General features: G+C 39.8%; 2 protein-coding genes across 5 annotated transcripts in view; one reads left to right on the top strand and one right to left on the bottom strand.

The window, feature by feature from the left end:
• Nucleotides 1-18856, top strand: part of LOC308626797 (zinc finger protein 268-like) — a 49186-nt gene that overhangs the window by 17320 nt on the left and 13010 nt on the right. For 2 of the 4 annotated variants that reach the window (XM_081252257.1, XM_081252255.1), the window contains exons 4-5: nt 12312-12438; nt 12733-12819. In XM_081252257.1, coding sequence (XP_081108383.1) covers nt 12312-12438; nt 12733-12819 — 214 coding nt within the window. The remainder of the gene's footprint in view (nt 1-12311; nt 12439-12732; nt 12820-18856) is intronic. The other 2 variants (XM_081252258.1, XM_081252256.1) reach the window with 2 other exon arrangements.
• Nucleotides 4209-5233, bottom strand: LOC308626798 (phosphatidylinositol transfer protein beta isoform-like). The gene has a single exon (XM_081252259.1). The coding sequence runs from the start codon at nt 5124-5126 to the stop codon at nt 4605-4607; it is 522 nt and encodes a 173-aa protein (XP_081108385.1). The 5' UTR covers nt 5127-5233; the 3' UTR covers nt 4209-4604.

Here is an 18856-nt window from a genome sequence, read left to right as displayed (position 1 = left end):
GCATATAGTTGATTTACAATGTTGTGTTAGTTTCAGGTGTACAGCGAAGTGAATCAGTTATACATGTATCTACTCTTTTTAATTTAATTTTTTTTTAAGATTTTTTTTTTTTGATGTGGACCATTTTTTTTTAAGTCTGTTGAATTTGTTACAATATTGCTTCTGTTTTATGTTTTGGTTTTTCTTTTTTTGGCCCTAGGCATGTGGGATCTTAGTTCCCCAACCGGGGATTGAACCCGCACCCCCTGCATTAGAAGGTGAAGTCTTAACCACTGGACCCCCAGGGAAGTCCCTCCATTCTTTTTTAGATTCTTTTCACATATAGGCCACTACAGAGTATTAAGTAGAGTTCCCTGTGCAGTAGGTTCTTATTAGTTATCTATTTTATATTTACTAGTGTGTGTATGTCAATCCCAATCTCCCAGTTTATCCTTCCTCCCATCCCCTGGTACCTTAAGTTTTTTTTCTACATCTGTGACTCTGTCTCTGTTTTGTAGATAAGTTCATTAGTACCATTTTTTTAGATTCCACATATAAGCAATATCATACGATATTTGTCTTTCTTACTTCACTGAGTATGACAATCTCTGGGTCCATCCATGTTGCTGCAAATGGCATTAGTTTGTTCTTTTTTATGGCTGAGTAATATTCCATTGTATATATGTACCACATCATTGTAAAAAAATTTTTTTTTATTCTTTAACTTATTTATTTTGTCTTGAGAGGGCAGAAGCCAAACTTACTGAGTTTGATGGGCATGACATTAAGATATCACATACGGCTCTTCAGGATTTGGGGCTACAAAATCGTGCTTTCTTATTTTTTTAATATCTTTATTGAAGTATAATTGCTTTACAATGTTGTGTTAGTTTCTGCTGAATAACAAAGTGAATCAACTGTATGTTTACATATATCCCCATATCCCCTCCCTCTTGAGCCTCCCTCCCACCTCCCTATCCCACCCCTCCAGGTGGTCACAAAGCACCGAGCTGATCTCCCTGTGCTATGCGGCAGCTTCCCACTAGCCGTCCATTTTACGTTTGGTCGTGGATATACGTCAGTGCTACTCTCTCACTTCACCCCAGCTTCCCATTAGCCCAGTTTGTCCTCAAGTCCGTTCTCTGTCTGCGTCTTTATTCCTGCCCTGCCACTAGGTTCATCAATACCATTTTTTGAGATTCCATGTATGTGCATTAGCATACGGTATTTGTTTTTCTCTTTCTGACTTACTTCACTCTGTATAACAGTCTCTAGGTCCATCCACCTCACTGCAAATAACTCAATTTGTTCCTTTTTATAGCCAAGTAATATTCCATTATATATATATGTGCCACATCTTCTTTATCCATTCATCTGTCAGTAGACATTTAGGTTGCTTCCATGTCCTGACTATTGTAAGTAGTGCTGTAGTGAACATTGTGGTACATATGTCTTTTTGAATTATGGTTTTCTCAGGGTACATGCCCAGTAGTGGGATTACTGGGACATATGGTAGTTCTGTTTTTAGTTTTTTTTTTTTGGGGGGGGTGGTATGTGGGCCTCTCACTGTTGTGGCCTCTCCCACCGCGGAGCACAGGCTCCAGACGCACAGGCCTAGCGGCCACGGCTCATGGGCCCAGCCGCTCCGCGGCACGCGGGACCCTCCCAGACCAGGGCACGAACCCGCCTCCCCTGCATCGGCAGGCGGACTCCCAACCACTGCGCCACCAGGGAAGCCTCTGTTTTTAGTTTTTTAAGGAACCTCCATAGTGTTCTCCATAGTGGCTGTATCAATTTACATTCCCACCAACAGTGCAGGAGGGTTCCCTTTTCTCCACACCCTCCCCAGCATTTATTGTTTGTAGATTTTTTGATGATGGCCATTCTGACTGGTGTGAGGTGATACCTCATTGTGGTTTTGACTTGCATTTCTCTAATGATTAGTGATGTTGAGCATCCTTTCATGTGTTTGATGGCAATCTGTATGTCTTCTTTGGAGAAATGTCTATTTAGGTCTTCTGCCCATTTTTGGATTGGGTTGTTTGTTGTTTTGATATTGAGCTGCATGAGCTGCTTGTATATTTTGGAGACTAATCCTTTGTCAGTTGCTTTGTTTGCAGATATTTTCTCCCATTCTGAGGGTTGTCTTTTCATCTTGTTTACGGTTTCCTTTGCTGTGCAAAGGCTTTTATGTTTCATTAGGTCCCATGTGTTTGTTTTTGTTCTTATTTCCATTACTCTAGGAGGTGGGTCAAAAAGGATCTTGCTGTGATTTATGTCATAGAGATACCACATCTTCTTTATCCATTCGTCTGTTGATGGACACATAGGTTGCTTCCATGTCCTGGCTATTGTAAATAGTGCTGCAGTGAATATTAGGGTGCATGTATCTTTTCAAATTGTGGTTTTCTCTGGGTATATGCCTAGGAGTGGGATTGCTGGGTCATATGGCAGTTCTATTTTTAGTTTTTTAAGGAACCTCCATACTGTTCTCCATAGTGGTTGTACCAATTTCCATTCCCACCAACAGTGTAAGAGGCTTCCCTTTTCTCCACATCTTCTCCAGCATTTATTGTTTATAGATTTTTTGATGATGGCCATTCTGTGACTGGTGGGAGGTGATACCTCATTGCAGTTTTGATTTCTATTCTCTAGTAATTAGTGATGTTGAGCATCTTTTCATGTGCTTTTTGGCCATCTGTTGTCATGGATTTTTAAGAATTCTTTGTTATTCTAGATTTAAATCCTTTATAAGAGAAGTGATTTGCAAATATTTTCTCCCAGTCTCTGGTTTGTGTTTTCATTTCCATGACACCAACTTTCACAGAGCAAAATGTTTTAATTTTGATAAAGTTTATTTTCTGAATTTTAATTTTTTTAAATGGGTTTTGCTTTTGGTGTCATATCTAAAATTTCATTGCCCAAACAAAAGTGCACAAATTAAAAATTTTTTTTCTCTGGAATTTGTAAAGTTTTAGCTTTCACATTTAAGTCTGTGATCCATTTTTAGTTAATTTTTGTATAGGGTATAGGGTATGTGTTGAGGTTCATTTTTTATGTGTATGGATGTACAGGTGTTCCAGCACCGTTTGTTGGAAAGATTATCCTTTCTCCATTGAATTGCTTTTGTGTCTTTATGAAAAAAAAATTTTTTTTTCAAGAGACAGTGTTTATATGGGTCTATTTCTAGGCTCTCTTTTCTGTTCCATTGATTTTTGTGTCTAATCTTTTACCAGCATCATGCTTTCTTGCTTTTATAGGAAGTCAAAGTAGGCTAGTGGGAGTGCTGCACCTTTGTTCTTCAGAATTGTTTTGGCTGTTCTAGTTTTTTGCCTTTCCATATTAATTATAGAAGAGCTTGTGGATAGCTACAAAAAAGCTTGTTAGGACTTTGATTGGAATTACAGTGAATCTATGAGTCAAATTAGGGAGATTTTACATCTTAACAATACTGAGTTTTCCAATCCATGAACACCCTGTATCTTTCCATTTTTTTAGATCCTTGATTTTTTTAAAGCACTGTTTGTATTTTGGAGCATACGTATTTCTGCACATGTATTTTCTTTTATCATCTTAACCATTTTAAGTGACAGTTCAGTGGTATTAAATACATTCATAACATTGGCAATCAGAACCACCATCCGTCTCCACAACACTCTGCCTCTTGAAAAACTGAAGCTCTATACCATTAAACATTAACGCCCAATTCCCCCCTCCCCATAACTCCTGGCAAGCACCATTCTACTTTCTGTCTCTATGATTTTGACTACGCTAGTTACCTCATGTAAGTGGAATCATACAGTAATTGTCTTTTTGTGACTGGCTTATCTCCCTTGACATAATGTTCACAAGGTTCATCCTTGTTATAGCATACTGCAGAACTTTCTTCCTTTTAAGGCTGAATAATAATTTGTTGTATGTATATACCTCATTTTGCTTATCCATTCATCCATCCATGGACACTTAGATTGCTTTCACGTTTTAGCTACTGTGAATATTAATGCTGCTGTGAACATGGATGTAGAAATATCTCTTTAAGACCCTGCTTTCACTTCCTTTGGGGATATACCCAGAGATGAAATTGCTGGACCGTATGGTAATAATAATTTTTAATTTTTTGAGGAGCCACCAAACTGTTTTCCACAGCAGCTACACCATGTTGTATCCCCACCAGCAGTGTACAGGTGTTCCAATTATTCCACATCTTCGCCAACCCTTGTTATTTTTATGGGTTTTTTTTTATTATTATTATTAAAATCTGTTCCAGGTATATATATTGAAAATATTTTCTTTTGCATTCTTGCTGAAGATAGGTACAGTACTTTGGAGAAATTGTACTAATCCCTTCAGTATGTTTGTATGTACATATTTACACTAGTGTGTGTATTTTGATCTGCAGCTCTACATGCGTTTTATATACAGCTACAGATAGACACACATGTATACACACGTGGTTGGGACCTGTGCCTGTGGGCACATAACCACAAGCACACGTCTGGGAAACGTCAACACTGCAAGACATGGTCAGATTCTTCTTCACTCATCACTGGCTGCACTTGTTCCCCTTACTTGACCTTGATTACGTAAACAGTTTGATATTGTCTCTGACCCTACAGGGGACTCATCTAGACATCAGCAGCCGACGTGCCTCGGACGGAACCCTTCTTACGCATTGTTTCTAGTTCTTTCTGAGTTTCATCTTCCATTCTCCTAATGTCTTCCATTGTCAGATCAATCCACTTGTCAATCCAACAAAAAAGCTGGCGATGAAAGTTTGTAAATATCCTTTTTTCTTGCTTCTGGATGAAGTTTTCTACTTTGCTTTGCAGTCCCCACCACTTGAATTTGATGGTCACCAGCTTATAGGCACACATCTGAGGACAGTCAGGGTTGCTTGCCAGCTCCTTCTTCCAGTTGGGTCCCAAAGGGCCTCTCTTGGTTTTGACTGACTGGAATAACGCTGGGTCTTCATCAGCTTTGTAGTCTGCTGGTTCAACTTGACTTCGATCTGCAATATCTATGTGGACAATTTCAACAGTTTTCCATGTGTTCGGATCTAAACCGTGTACCGTTACAATTGTTCTACAGTAGGGATATGCGTTCCAGGCTTTCTCGTGAAACACCAAGGAGCCCTCGGGAGCAATCATCCTCACGAATGCTGGGACTTTGCTCTTCAGGTGATAAATTTTGTGTGTATACTGTCCCTTTTCTCCATCCTTTTCATAAGGTTCATTCTTTAAGACTTCAATTCCTTCTCCACCACCAGTCTCATTCTTACTGGCTTCTGCAACAGAGTAAAGCTGCCCAACCTGATACTCCTGAACCGAACATGGCAAAACCACACGGCTCAATTTTCATTTTACAGAGAATTCCCAGTAGTTTTCCTCATTCCAACTTCTCTTCAGCTCACTTTTCACCTGTTTCTCTCTCCTTAGTCTCCTCAAACAACGATGCTTGAAAGCCCACATCACCTTAATCTCCAACACGTGTAAAAACACGTCTCCTGTTACTCCCTCCTCCTTGACTACTGGGGGTTACTCATCACTCTGTCTTTCTGATAATGGTCATAATTCTTTAATCAGCACCATCTTCCCGGAACCCCTTCACAGCTGCCGCCACTACCTCTACCACCGCCGCCGCTACCGCCTCTCCATTTTTATGGTTTTTGATAGCCATCCTAATGAGTGTGAGCGGAATCTCATTATAGTTTTTTTAAATTAATTAATTAATTTGGCTGTGTTGGGTCTTCGCTGCTGCGTGGGCTTTCTCTAGTTGTGACGAGTGGGGCCACTCCTTGTTGCAGTGCACTGGCTTCTCACTGCGGTGGCCTCTCTCGTTCGGAGCATGGGCTCTAGGTGCGTGGGCTTCAGTAATTGTGGCACACAGGCTCAGTAGTTGTGGTGCACAGGCTTAGTTGCTCCGTGGCATGTGGGATCTTCCCGGCCCAGGGCTTGAACCTGTGTCCCCTGCATTGGCAGGCAGATTCTTTTTTTTTTTTTTTTTTTTGTGGTTCGCGGGCCTCCCACTGTTGTGGCCTCTCCCGTTGTGGAGCACAGGCTCCGGACGTGCAGGCTCAGCGGCCATGGCTCACGGGCCCAGCTGCTCCACGGCATGTGGGATCTTCCCGGACCAGGGCATGAACCCGTGTCCCCTGCATCGGCAGGCGGACTCTCAACCACTGCGCCACCAGGGAAGCCTGGCAGGCAGATTCTTAACCACTGTGCCAACAGGGAAGTCCCTCATTATAGTTTTGATTTGCATTTTTGTTATGATTAGTGATGTTCAGCATCTTCATGTGCTTATTGGCCATTTGTATATCTTCTCTGGGGAAATGTCTATTCAAATCCTTTGATTATTTTTGAATAGGTTGTTTTTTGTTGTTGAGTTTTAGTTCTTTATATATTCTAGATATTAATCCTTTATAAGATATATGACTTGCAGATATTTTCTCCCATTTTGGGAGTTGCCTTTTTACTATGTTGATGTTGTGTGTGTGTTTTTTTTTTTTTTGCAGTACGCGGGCCTCTCACTGTTGTGGTCTCTCCCGTTGTGGAGCACAGGCTCCAGATGCGCAGGCTCAGCGGCCATGGCTCACAGGCTCAGCCGCTCTGCGCATGTGGGGTCTTCCCGGACCGGGGCACGAACCCATGTCCCCTGCATCGGCAGGCGGACTCCCAACCACTGCGCCACCAGGGAAGCCCTGATGTTGTGTTATGATGCAAAAAATTTTTTAATTTTCATGAAGTCCAATTGGTTGGTTTTTTCTTTTGTTGCTTGTACCTTTTGTGTCATTTTCAAGAAATCATTGCCAAATCTAACATTGTGAAGCTTTTGCTCTATGTTTTCTTCTAAGGGTTTATATAGTTTTAGGTCTTACATTTAGGTCTTTCATCCATTCTGAGTTAATTTTTATATAGTGTTAGATGAGGGTCCAACTTCATTTTTTTCATGTGGATATCCAGTTTTCCCAGCAGTATTTATTGGGAAGACTTTCCCCATAAATGGTCTTGGAACCATTGCAAAAATCATTTGACCATATATGCAGGGGTTTACTTCTGGACTCTGTTCTATTCCATTGTCACCTTTATGCCAATACCACATTGTTTTGATTACTGTAGCTTTGTAGTAAGTTTTTTTTTTTTAATATTTATTTATTTGTCTGCATTGGATCTTAGTTGTGGTATGCAGGATCTTCGTTGCAACATGCAGGATCTTTTTGTTGTGGCATGCAGTCTTCTCCAGTTGCAGTGTACAGGCTTCTCTCTGGTTATGGTGCGTGGGCTCCAGAGTGTGTGGGCTCAGTGTGGTGTGCTGGCCTTGTTGCCCCGCAGCATGTGGGATCTTAGTTACCTGACCAGGGATCGAACCCGCATCCCCTGCATTGGAAGAAGGATCCTTAACCACTGCACCACCAGGGAAGTCCCGTGTAGTAAGTTTTGAAATCAGGAAGCATGAGTCCTCCAGCTTTGTTCTTTTTCAAGATTGTTTTGGCTCTTCAGGGTCCCTTGAGCTTCCATATGCATTTTAGGGTGGGTTTTTCTGTTTTTGCAAAAAACATCATCGGAATTTTATTAGGGGTTGCATTGACTATGTAGATCACTTTGGGTAGTGTTAACATTTTAATATTAAGGAACAGAGGGTGTGTTTCTATGTATTTATATGTTCTTTAATTTCTTTCAGCAAGGTTTTCAGTTTTCATTCTACAAGTCATTTACCTCCTAGGTTCAGTTATTACTTTTTGATGATGCTATAAATGGAATCATTTTCATGATTTGCTTTTCAGATTGATCATTGTTAGTGTATAGAAATGCACCTGATTTTGGTGTGTGACTTTGTATCCTGTTATTTGCTGAATTCATTTGTTCTAACTAGGTTTTGTGCGTGTGTGTGTGTGTATGTATGTGGAATCTTTAAGATTTTCTATATATAAGAATATATTGTCCGTGAACAGAGATAATTTTACTCCTTTTCTAATTTAGATGCCTTTTATTTCTTTTTCTTGCCCAGTGGCTCTGGCAAGAACTTGAAGCACTATGTTGAATAGAAGTGGAGAAAGAAGGCATTCCTTTTTTAAAAAAAAAAAAATTATTTATTTATTTATTTGGCTGCATTGGGTCTTAGTTGCAGCACGCGGGATCTTTCATTGTGGTGCGCAGCCTTCTCTCTAGTTGTGGTGCATGGACTCTAGAGTGCGTGGGCTTAGTTACCCTCCAGCATGTGGGATCTTAGTTCCCTGAACAGGGATTGAACCCATGTCCCCTGCATTGGAAGGGAGATTCTTAACCACTGCACCACCAGAGAAGTCTCGAGAGCAGGCGTTCTTGCCTCATTCCTGATCTTAGAAGAAAAGCTTTTAGTCTTTCATCATTGAGTGTGATGTTCACTGTGGGTGTTTAAGATGTGGGTTTTATTATGTTGAGGTACTTTCCTTCTATTTCTTCTTTGTTGAGTGTTTTTATCATGAAAGAGTGTTGAATTCTGTCAAATGCTTCAATTGAGGTAATCTGTGTCGAGATAATCATCTTTTTAACTTCATTCTGTTAGTGTGATATATTGCATTGAGCAATTTTCAAATGTTGAACCATCCTTGCAGTCCAAGAATAAATCCCATTGGTCGTGGTGTATGATCTTTTTAATAAGCTGCTGAATTTGATTTGCTATTATTTTAAAGATTTTTGCATCTATGTTCATGAGGAATATTAGTTTGTAGTTTTCTTACAGTGGCTTTGTCTGGATTTGGTATCAGAGCCTTAGGAAGTGTTCCCTCCTCTTTAGGTTTTTGGAAAAGTTTGAGAAAGATTGATGTTATTACTTCTTTAAATATTTGTTAAAATTCACCAGTGAAACCTGGGCTTTTCTTCTTTGGGGGGAGATTTTTGATTACAGACCCAATCTCCTTAGTAGTTATAGATCTATTCAGATTTCCTATTTCTTTGTGATTTGATCTTGATAGAAACACAAATGGAATTCATTCCTTTCAACTAAGTTATCCAATTTGTTGGCATACAGTTGTTTATAGTACTTTCCAATAATCATTTTTATTTTTGTAGAATCAGTACTAATTTCCCCACTTTCATTCTTGATTTTAGTAATTCTAGTCTTCTCTTTTTTATTTCTCAGTCTAGCTACCTGAAGGTTTATCAAATTTTGCTGATCTTTTCAAAGAACTAAGCTCTGGTTTCATTGATTTTTTTTTCCTATTGTTTTTCTAGTTTCTATTTTGTTTGTATTCTAATCTTATTTCCTTCTTTTTGCTACCTTTGTGTTTAATTTGTTCTTTTTCTGTTTCCTTAAGTTGTAAAGTTAGATTATTGATTTGAGATGTTTCTTGTTTTAAATGTGTTGTTTTTTTTTGAAGATATTGGGGGTAGGAGTTTATTAATTTATTAATTTATTTTTGCTGTGTTGGGTCTTCGTTTCTGTGCGAGGGCTTTCTCTAGTTGTGGCAAGCGGGGGCCACTCTTCATCGCGGTGCATGGGCCTCTCACTATCGCGGCCTCTCTTGTTGCGGAGCACAGGCTCCAGACGCGCAGGCTCAGTAGTTGTGGCTCACGGACCTAGTTGCTCCGCGGCATGTGGGATCCTCCCAGACCAGGGCTTGAACCCGTGTCCCCTGCATTAGCAGTCAGATTCTCAACCACTGTTGAGAATCTTTAGGAAAGCCCCTAAATATGTGTTTTTAACTGTAAAATTTCCCCTTAACACTGCTTTTGCTGCATCCCAACAACTTTATGCTGTGTTTTGTTTTCATTCATGTCTAAGTACTTACTAATTTCCCTTTTGACTTGTTTGATCCATTGGTTGTTTAAGGCCATGTTGTTTAATTCCCACAAATTTGTGAATTTTCCTTTTTTTCTGCTTTTAGTGATTTTTAACTTCATCCTATGTGGTCAGAGAAGGTACTTTGTATGATATTTATCTTTTAAATCTATTGAGATTTAATTTGAGGCCTAACATATGGTCTGTCCTGGAAAATGTCTCATGTGTACTTGAGAAGAATGTATATTTTGTTCTTGGGTAGAATATTCTGTATATGTCTGTTAGAGGTAGTTTATTTAAATTCTGTTTCCTTACTTATTTTCTTTCTGATTGTTCTATCCATTATCGGGAGTGGGGTTTTGAAGTTTCCAACTATTATTGTAAAACTATTTCTCCCTTCAGTTATGTAAGTTTTTGTTTCATATATTTTGGTGATCTGTTACTAGGTGTAACTGTTTATAATTGTCTATCTTCTAGCTGTACTGAAACTTTAATAATATGTAATTTCCTTCTTTGTTTCTTACACCCTTTTTGATTTGTCTGATGTTAGTATAGCCACCCCTGCTGTACTTCGGTTACTACTTGCATGGAATATCTTTATTCATCTTTTCACTTTCGATCTGTTTGTGTCTTTGGATCTAAAGTGAGTTTCTTATAGACAGCATATTTGAGTCATGTTTCTTAATCCATTTTGCCAAACTCTGTCTTTTCACTAGAGAGTTTTATTGATTTACACTTACAGTAATTACTCATAAGGAGGGATTTATTTCTGTCCTTTTGCTATTTTCTTTATACCTTATAGGTTTTTGGTCCTTCAGTTCCTGCAATCACTGTCTTTTGTGATTAGTTGAATTTTTGTAGTGAAATGTCTAAATTCCTTTCTCATTTGCTTTTTGTGTAAGTTTTATAACTATTTTCTTTGTGGTTGCCGTGGGATTACATTTAACTTCCTAAAGTTATAGCATTCTGATTTGAATTTATAACAGCTTAACTTCAATAACATACAAGCACTATGCTCCTTTACAGCTCTGTCCCACCCCTTTTGATTGCTGATGTCACAGAATTACATCTTTATACCTTGTGTGCCCCGAAATGTCAACTAATAATTATTTCAAATGCATTTGTCTCTTATAATTATGTAGAGAATGAAATGTAGAGGCACAAATATACTACCATTATAATTGCCCAGATATTTACCTTTATTCAGATCTTTATTTCTTCGAACAGCTTCAAGATATTGTCTAGTGTTCTTTTATTTCACATGCATGACTCCCTTGAGCATCTCTTGCCAAGCAGGTCTAGTGGTAACAAACTACCTTTTGTTCTTCTGGGAACGTCTTCATTTCTACCTCACTTTTTAATTAATTAATTAATTAATTAATTAATTTTTGGCTGTGTTGGGTCTTCATTGATACATGTGGGCTTTCTCTAGTTGTGGCGAGTGGGGGCTACTCTTCATTGCAGTGCACATGCTTCTCATTGCGGTGGCTTCTCTTGTTGCAGAGCATGGGTTCTAGAGCACAGGCTCAGTAGTTGGGGCCCACGGGCTTAGTTGCTCCACGGCATGTGGGATCATGGGATCTTCCCGGGCCAGGGCTCGATCCCGTGCCCCTGGCATTGGCAGGCGGATTCTTAACCACTGTGCCACCAGGGAAGCCCTCTACCTCACTTGTGAAGCACAGTTTTGTCAGATATAGGATTCTTGGCTGGTAGTTTATTTTTCTTTTAGCTGTTTGAATATATGGGTTTATTGCCTTTTGGTCTCCAAAGGTTCTGATGAGAAATCTATTTATAATCTTACTGAGGAGCCCTTGTAGGAAACAAGTCATTGCTTTCTTGATGCTTTCAAGGTTCTCTCTTTGTCTATTGAAAATTTGAGCATATGTGTTTCTTTGAGTTCATCGTTTTTGGAGTTTGTTCAGATTCTTGGATGTTTATATTCATGTCTTCATCAAATTGGGAATTTCATTTTCAAATTTGGGGTCCATTTTTGATAATCTTAGCCATTCTAAATGTGTAATGGTGTCTCACTGTTTTAATTTGCAATTCCCTAAGATATATGATGTTGAGCATCTTTTCGTATGCTGATTTACCATCTGTGTATCTTCGTGTTCAGATCTGTCGCCCCACACCATGGCTGCTACTTACAGCTGTTGCCTTTTTTATTTCATGAAATTTTAACGTCTTCTCTTCAGTGGTAGCTCCTGGTGCATTCAAGCAGCATTGCTTGCTTTCCCCTTTGTGCCCATGTTCTCTGCATGTCCTTTTGTCATAGCATCTTTGACTGCCTGTTACATTTTTATGGGTTTAATCTTTGCTGTTCTCTGCAAGGCTGAACACTTCTGTCTTTCATCCATTTTATATTACCTGCTCCTAGTTGAATACCTGGCACATGGTATTCTTACATGCTGAAAGAGAGGTTAACTGATTTAATGCATATTGATGGGATATTTTCAGTAAACGTTTGCTTTTCTCCCAAAGTAGAATGTAAATAATGGACACCCTTAGCAGCCTTTTGTTTACTACAAACTCAGTAAAATGATTTGCAATTGAATGGGGATATGCTGTTTCAGGGACCATTGTCATTCATGGATGTGTTTGTGGACTTTACCTGGGAGGAGTGGCAGCTGCTGGACCCAGCTCAGAAGCACCTGTACAGGATTGTGATGTTGGAGAACTATAGCAACCTGGTGTCCCTGGGTAAGTACCCCTTCCCTGAAAGGAGTGTGTGTCATCTCCAGGCTTTCCCTTGTTAGTTGCTGAAAGCTGGAGCACTTTTGTACAATACTTGGTGATTTGGGGCTTATATTTAGAGGCCAGATTTTCTTATTCTCCCTTTGGCATCAGAATCTGCTGGTTGAATGGTGTTTACTTTGCCAAAGTGCAAAAGGGCAGCTTCATCACGCTGCCTCTAAACCAGGTCTTCCGCATTCTGCTGAATCCCATGGTCCTAGGCAGTTTGGGGCCAGGTTGTCTGTGATTTTCTATTCACAGGGTATCAACACACCAAACCAAATATCATTTTCCAGTTGGAACAAGAAGAGCTGTGGATGATGCAAATTCCAAGTGAGGGCCATCTGGGTGAGTGGTCAGGACATTTAGATCTTTTCCTCCTTACTCAGAATTGGTGTGAGTTCTGACGTGATGTTCCCTTCGTGTTTGTACTTTTGGGTCATTTGTAACCATTGTCTCTTAGTTAATCTCCTCTGTGGCATTCTCAGCTTCCTTCTTACTTTCCCGTGGTGTTAGACTCATTTCATTATGCATTTAAGCAAGCTTTTCCTCTCTACCTCTTTTCATGTGACTTTCACACCCCTTCTACTTTTTTTCTATTTTTAAAAAAATACTTCCATTCACATTCACCAACCACAGTTCCGATTTCCTTCTTGAAACCTATGTGTTAGGAGGTTCTACCCTTTCTGCTTCTCCTTCCTAGTGGCTTTGTCATCACTGTTCTTTCTGAGTGTACTCCTGCATCATTTGATAACATCAGTTCTCTTGCCTGAAGCCTTTCCCCGCACCTTACTCAAGTGAACCCCATGGAACCCACTCTCACACTGCACAACACAGTGCTTATTCTCCTCATGCTTTACTGCCCTCACGTGCTCTTTCCTCTGAGTCCAAAGGGGTCTTTCTTATATTCCCCACTTTCCTCGTATATTGTAAGTTTTAAAAGACTTCCATTCTGAAGATTTAAGCTTTTTCTTTCTGTATTGGTGACTGACAGCCCCATCCCTCTTGCATCTGCCCTTTGGTACTGGGTTTGATTAGTCCACAGGGCATCTTCCCTGCATGGGCCACTCCCTTGTCTCATTTTTCAGAAACTGGAATTGGAATGTCTCCTCTGCTGCCCCATAGCTGTATGATAACTTCTTCTCACCTTCCTGTTTGTTAGTTCTACTATGCTCCTGGTTCTTCCTCCTGGCACTGGGGCGTGAGCCTAAATCTCCTTTTTATGCAGTTCTCTTCACTAATGTTGCTATAATCTGTTAGTATTTTGGTCCTTCAAAAATAAGTCTTTTAGGGCCTCCATCTTCTCAATTCCCACCTCCTTCTCATTGGGAATGAGATAATTCCCAGTAGTATCTTTTTTCTTTTTTTTTTGGCTACACCACACGGCTTACAGAATCTTAGTTCCCTGACCAGGGATTGAACCCGGGCCCTTGTTAGTGAAAGCATGGAGTCCTAACCACTGGACCACCAGGGAATTCCATTATTCCATTTCTTGCTTGTTCTACTTATTAGCCAAATTTATACCTTTTACTCTTTTTATACTATTAGTTCATCCTGATGTTACTGTCAGATATATTTCCCTAAGCAACTATGTATTCCGTCATAAGTGTGGCAGGATAAATCAACAGTTAACCTTTGTATTATTAGGATTGTTTCAGCTGCAATTTTTGATTAATCCTAAATCAAACTATTTAGGCAGAAGTGCTTTATTACCAAACATCACAAAATGTCCTGATGTGGGACTGACTGACTTACTAAATCCCCAAACGTCTGTCTCTGCCTTGCCATTCTAACTACGTCAGTATTTCTCAGATTTCCACCCCTCATGGTCATCAGATGCCTCTTACAGTTCCAGCTAACACCTGCAGATATACCAGTGGGCAGTGGAATAAGAAAGACTGTTTCTTCCCACATGGCCCTTTTAATCAGGTATTAAAATCTATTTCAGGAGGCCCCAGCAGACTTACCATGTTGAGCAGGCTAGAATTTTATCACATATCCCTGTGTAAAGAAGACTCTGGTGAGGGAAACAGGGCCATCACTGTCGGCTCAGCTATATCATGCTTCACTGTCAGCAGGGGTATGGAGGTGGGTCCCCATTTTCTTAACTGCAGCACATGGCCTTACAAATGGAGGTAGGAAATAAAATCAGGTTTCTGCCAGCCAGGAAAAGGGCAGCAGAACAGCTGGGTAGGCAGCACTGTCCACCTCCATCTACCTCTTTGGTTAGGCATCATCCAGTCACACCCTTCTTTCCATCCATTCGTCTTCAAAATATTCTATCACCCCTCTTGTCATTCCTCTAGTATATTAATGCAAGTCTAGGTTCCTTGTTTCTAATCAGATGTGGTGGTTCTTCATGGTCTGGTGATCTATAATTAAAGATAAGTTATCTATGTACAACCAACCGGACAGGTAGAGTGGCAGAGAGAAGTACAGGGTAGGTACAGCAGGAACCTCATTCTGGGAGAGCAGCAGGAGTGGCACAACAGAGAAGCATTGGAACCCGGTCTGGGCAGGCTGTACCGGGGCTTCCTGCTGTGGCCATGGCCTGGTGAGCCCGGGTTCTGCTGTCTTAGCATGATTTCCTCTTCCATTGTCTTCTGTGGCTAAACTCAAGATGGGCCACATCCAGTAATCATGTTTAATGCAGTCTTGAATCATGTTTAAATAATCTTTAATCTTGTGAATTCCTGTCTTCTACTCACTGGCTCTGGTATTCTGTCCTTATATCTTGAATTCTTTGTGCTCTCCCTAGAGATACCAGCAATGATTAATTTCCTGCAATTATTGTTGTAAAGAAAATGCTCAACAGCAAGTACATTAGATTTCCTGGGAAATGAAATGAAGGAAGCCAGAGATGTGGGAACCAAGGGAAAATAAGCAGGAGTGTGGTGCCAGCAACAGAAGGATTGGAAGGGTGAAGTACAGAAACTGACAGATTCAGTATCCATGAACTTTCAGAGTCTACAGGGACAACAGTGACAGCCAAACATGAGCAAATATGATTTGAGGGCAAAGGTTAATTACTCACTGGCCTGTTGTCTTCTTGATGGAAAGACTTCTGACTTTAAGACCGTGTATTGGGTTGGCCAAAAGGTTCATTCAGTTTTTTCTGTAAGATGGCTCTAGTAGCACTTAGTTGTCTTTAACTTCATTCGAAACAGTTTTGTTAGATTGTATTGTGACAGCTGCCGTATCAGTGTGCATTAAAAAAAAATCAAAATTGGTGAATATTTGTGTAGCCATTTTAATATTGAAGATAGAAGAAAGCAACATTTTTGGCCTATTGTACTGTATTATTTCAAGAAAGGTAAAACCGCAACTGAAATACAGAAAAGGATTTGTGCAGTGTATGGAGAAGGGGCTGTGACTGATCTAACATGTCAAAAGTGGTTTGCGAAGTTTCATGCCGATGATTTCTCTGGATGATGCTCCACGGTCAGGTAGACCAGTTGAAGTTGATAGCAATCGAATTGAGACATTAATTGAGGACAATTAACGTTATATCACAAGGGAGATGGCCGACATATGCAAAATCCAAATCCAAATCAAGCGTTGAAAATCATTTGCACCAGCTTGGTTATGTTAATTGCTTTGATGTTTGGGTTCCATGTAAGTTAAGCGAAGAAAACCTTCTTGACCATATTTTCAAACGCGATTCTCTACTTAAACATAATGAAAACGTTCCATTTTTAAGACGAATTGTGACAGGCGAATGAAAAGTGGATACTGTACAGTAATGTGGAACGGAAGAGATCGTGCGGCAAGTGAAATGAACCACCACCAACCACACCAAAGGCTGGTCTTCATCCAGAGAAGGTGATGTTGTGTATATGGTGGGATTGGAAGGGAGTCCTCTATTATGAGCTTCTTCTGGAAACCAAATGATTACTTCCAACAAGTACTGCTCCCAATTAGACCAACTCTAAGCAGCACTCGAGAAAAAACATCCCGAATTACTCAATGGAAAACACATAATCTTCCATCAGGATAATGCAAGACCACATGTTTATTTGATGACCAGGCAAAAACCGTTACAGTTTGGCTGGGAAGTTCTGATTCATCTGCCATATTCACGAGACAATGTACCTTTGGATTTCCATTTATTTCAGTGTTTACAAAATTCTCTTAATGGAAAAAATTTTAATTCCCTGGAAGACGGTAAAAGGCACCTGGGAACAGTTCTTTGCTCAAAAAGTTAAAAAGTTTTGGGAAGATGGAATTATGAAGTTGCCTGAAAAATGGCAGAAGGTAGTGGAACAAAATGGTGAATATGTTGTTCAGTAAAGTTCTTGGTTAAAATGGAAAGTGTATCTTTTATGTTTACTTAAAAACCGAAGGAACTTTTTGGCCAACCCAGTAATAGCCAGTAATGCTCCCTCCAAAGCCACTGTAATAGTCAAACATGCTCATGTTCATTTCTCACTGCAGGGGTGTGGGTACTGTCCCAGTGGGAATTGATGTTTGGGAAAATATAATTTGGAGGTTGTGTACAAAATGAATAAGAGGGTTCAGATTTAGGATGTAGGGAAACCTGAAATGAGGTGTTAAGATCCTGTGATGTTGCTGTCTTCAAACCTGACCTGCTTCTATGTTCTCTTAATACCCTTTTCTGTACATTGCCTTGGTCAGCATATTACTTCAGGACATCTAGGTCAACTCTACCCATTCTCTCTTCTGTTCAACCTCCAAATATTTTTGATTATGACTGAGGACTTAGTCCTGTGTCTAGTTCCCTATCTACTTTGTATTTTTGGAATTTGGTTGGGTGGTGGGAGTTGGGTTGGGTTTATGTTTAAACAGCATTCTGGCCACCCTGCCCCATCTGTTTTTCATTCCCCTCAGAGAAAAACAATTTCATCTCTTTAGCTCTTTATGGTATTTATGTCCATGTTTTCTAAATAACCAGCTTATTCTCTTGCACCTTGATTTCCTCCTAATTACTTAGTGTGAAGGGTAAAGATTTAATTCTCTTTCATCCTCCTCCCCTCATACTCCCCATGATATACACACTGTCTCTTCCCATACCTCCATCATCCTAATCAAAAGCTGTTTCATACTTAGATCAGTCTTCAGTTTTTATATCTTTACGACCATGTAATTTCTGTTCACAGGTAAGTCATGCAAGTGTACAATGGCTAGTTTTCGTTCATAAATCATTTTTTCTCTTGAGTTGTTTTACTTCCTTGCCCAGTTTTCAGTGTTATCATTAATGTATTTATAATTAATTTAACCCCAGACTCTTCTTCACATGTCTAAATATTCTTTTGGTACATTCAGCTGAATTAGTGATTCTGTCAATTTCATCTTCCTGGTGACATCACTCCCATGTCTTTTGACTTGCTCCAGTGTAAGCTGATTTTTCTCAAAACCTGGTTGTACAGTTTTTAACCTGGAATCTCCTTTCAGATTTTCTTTTCTATTTTTTTGTGTCATCTTTTTTCTTGGTTTGTTTTCATAGTAGCTTTCTGTGAAAGGAACACCCTTCATAGTAGCTTCCTGTGAAAGAGTGCATTTGATATAAAATTTGAGACCTATGCCTCTGAAAATGTTTATACTTTACTCCTGAATGCTCTGTTTTTTCTCTCCTAGCGATGCTAATGAGTAGTCAGATCCGTTCTAAATTTTGACCCATTATATGAAGCTTTTTTGGTTTCTCTGAAAGCTTTATTAGCTGCTGCTTGTCAGTGTTCTGAAACATGTCGATGATGTTTCTTGTGAGTTTATTTTCATCTATTTGGGTATTCAGTGGAACTTTATTCCCAAGAGGACTGTAAACCAATCTGCAGTGGTTCTGCTCTTTCTCCTGAGCTTAGCACAGTGTTTGGCACATAATAGATATTTAACGATTATTTGTTGAATGAAGCTAATGCTCAGAGATCCTTTCCCACATCTTTATATATATATATATATATATATATATATATATATATATATATTTTTTTTTTTTAATAAATAAATTTTTGGCTGCATTGCATCTTCGTTTCTGTACGCGGGCTTTCTCTAGTTGTGGCGAGCGGGGGCTACTCTTCCTTATGATGCACGGGCTTCTCATTGCAGTAGCTTCTCCTTTTGCGGAGCATGGGCTCTAGGTGCGCGGGCTTCAGTAGTTGTGGCACATGGGCTTCAGTAGTTGTGGCTCGTGGGCTCTAGAGCGCGGCTCAGTAGTTGTGGCACGTGGGCTTAGTTGCTCTGCAGCATGTGGGATCTTCTTGGACCAGGGCTCAAACCCACGTCCCCTGCATTGGCAGGTGGATTCTTATCCACTGTGCCACCAGGGAAGACCCCACCTCTTTCTGTTTTGCTCATTTTTCTTTGTGCTTTCTAAAGAAGGCATTTTGTAAAAATTTGAAACTCAAGACTACCTTTATTTATTGTCAGT

Source organism: Mesoplodon bidens, assembly GCF_964165515.1.
Source record: "Mesoplodon bidens genome assembly, chromosome: 13".
Classification (NCBI taxonomy): Eukaryota; Metazoa; Chordata; class Mammalia; order Artiodactyla; family Ziphiidae; genus Mesoplodon; species Mesoplodon bidens.
Note: the sequence above shows the minus strand (reverse complement) of the source record. Positions and strands in the feature narration are given on the sequence as shown.

Excerpts from the sequence above, each read along its gene's own strand:
- LOC308626798 (XM_081252259.1), bottom strand. The coding sequence starts at position 5,126 with ATGATTGCTCCCGAGGGCTCCTTGGTGTTTCACGAGAAAGCCTGGAAC.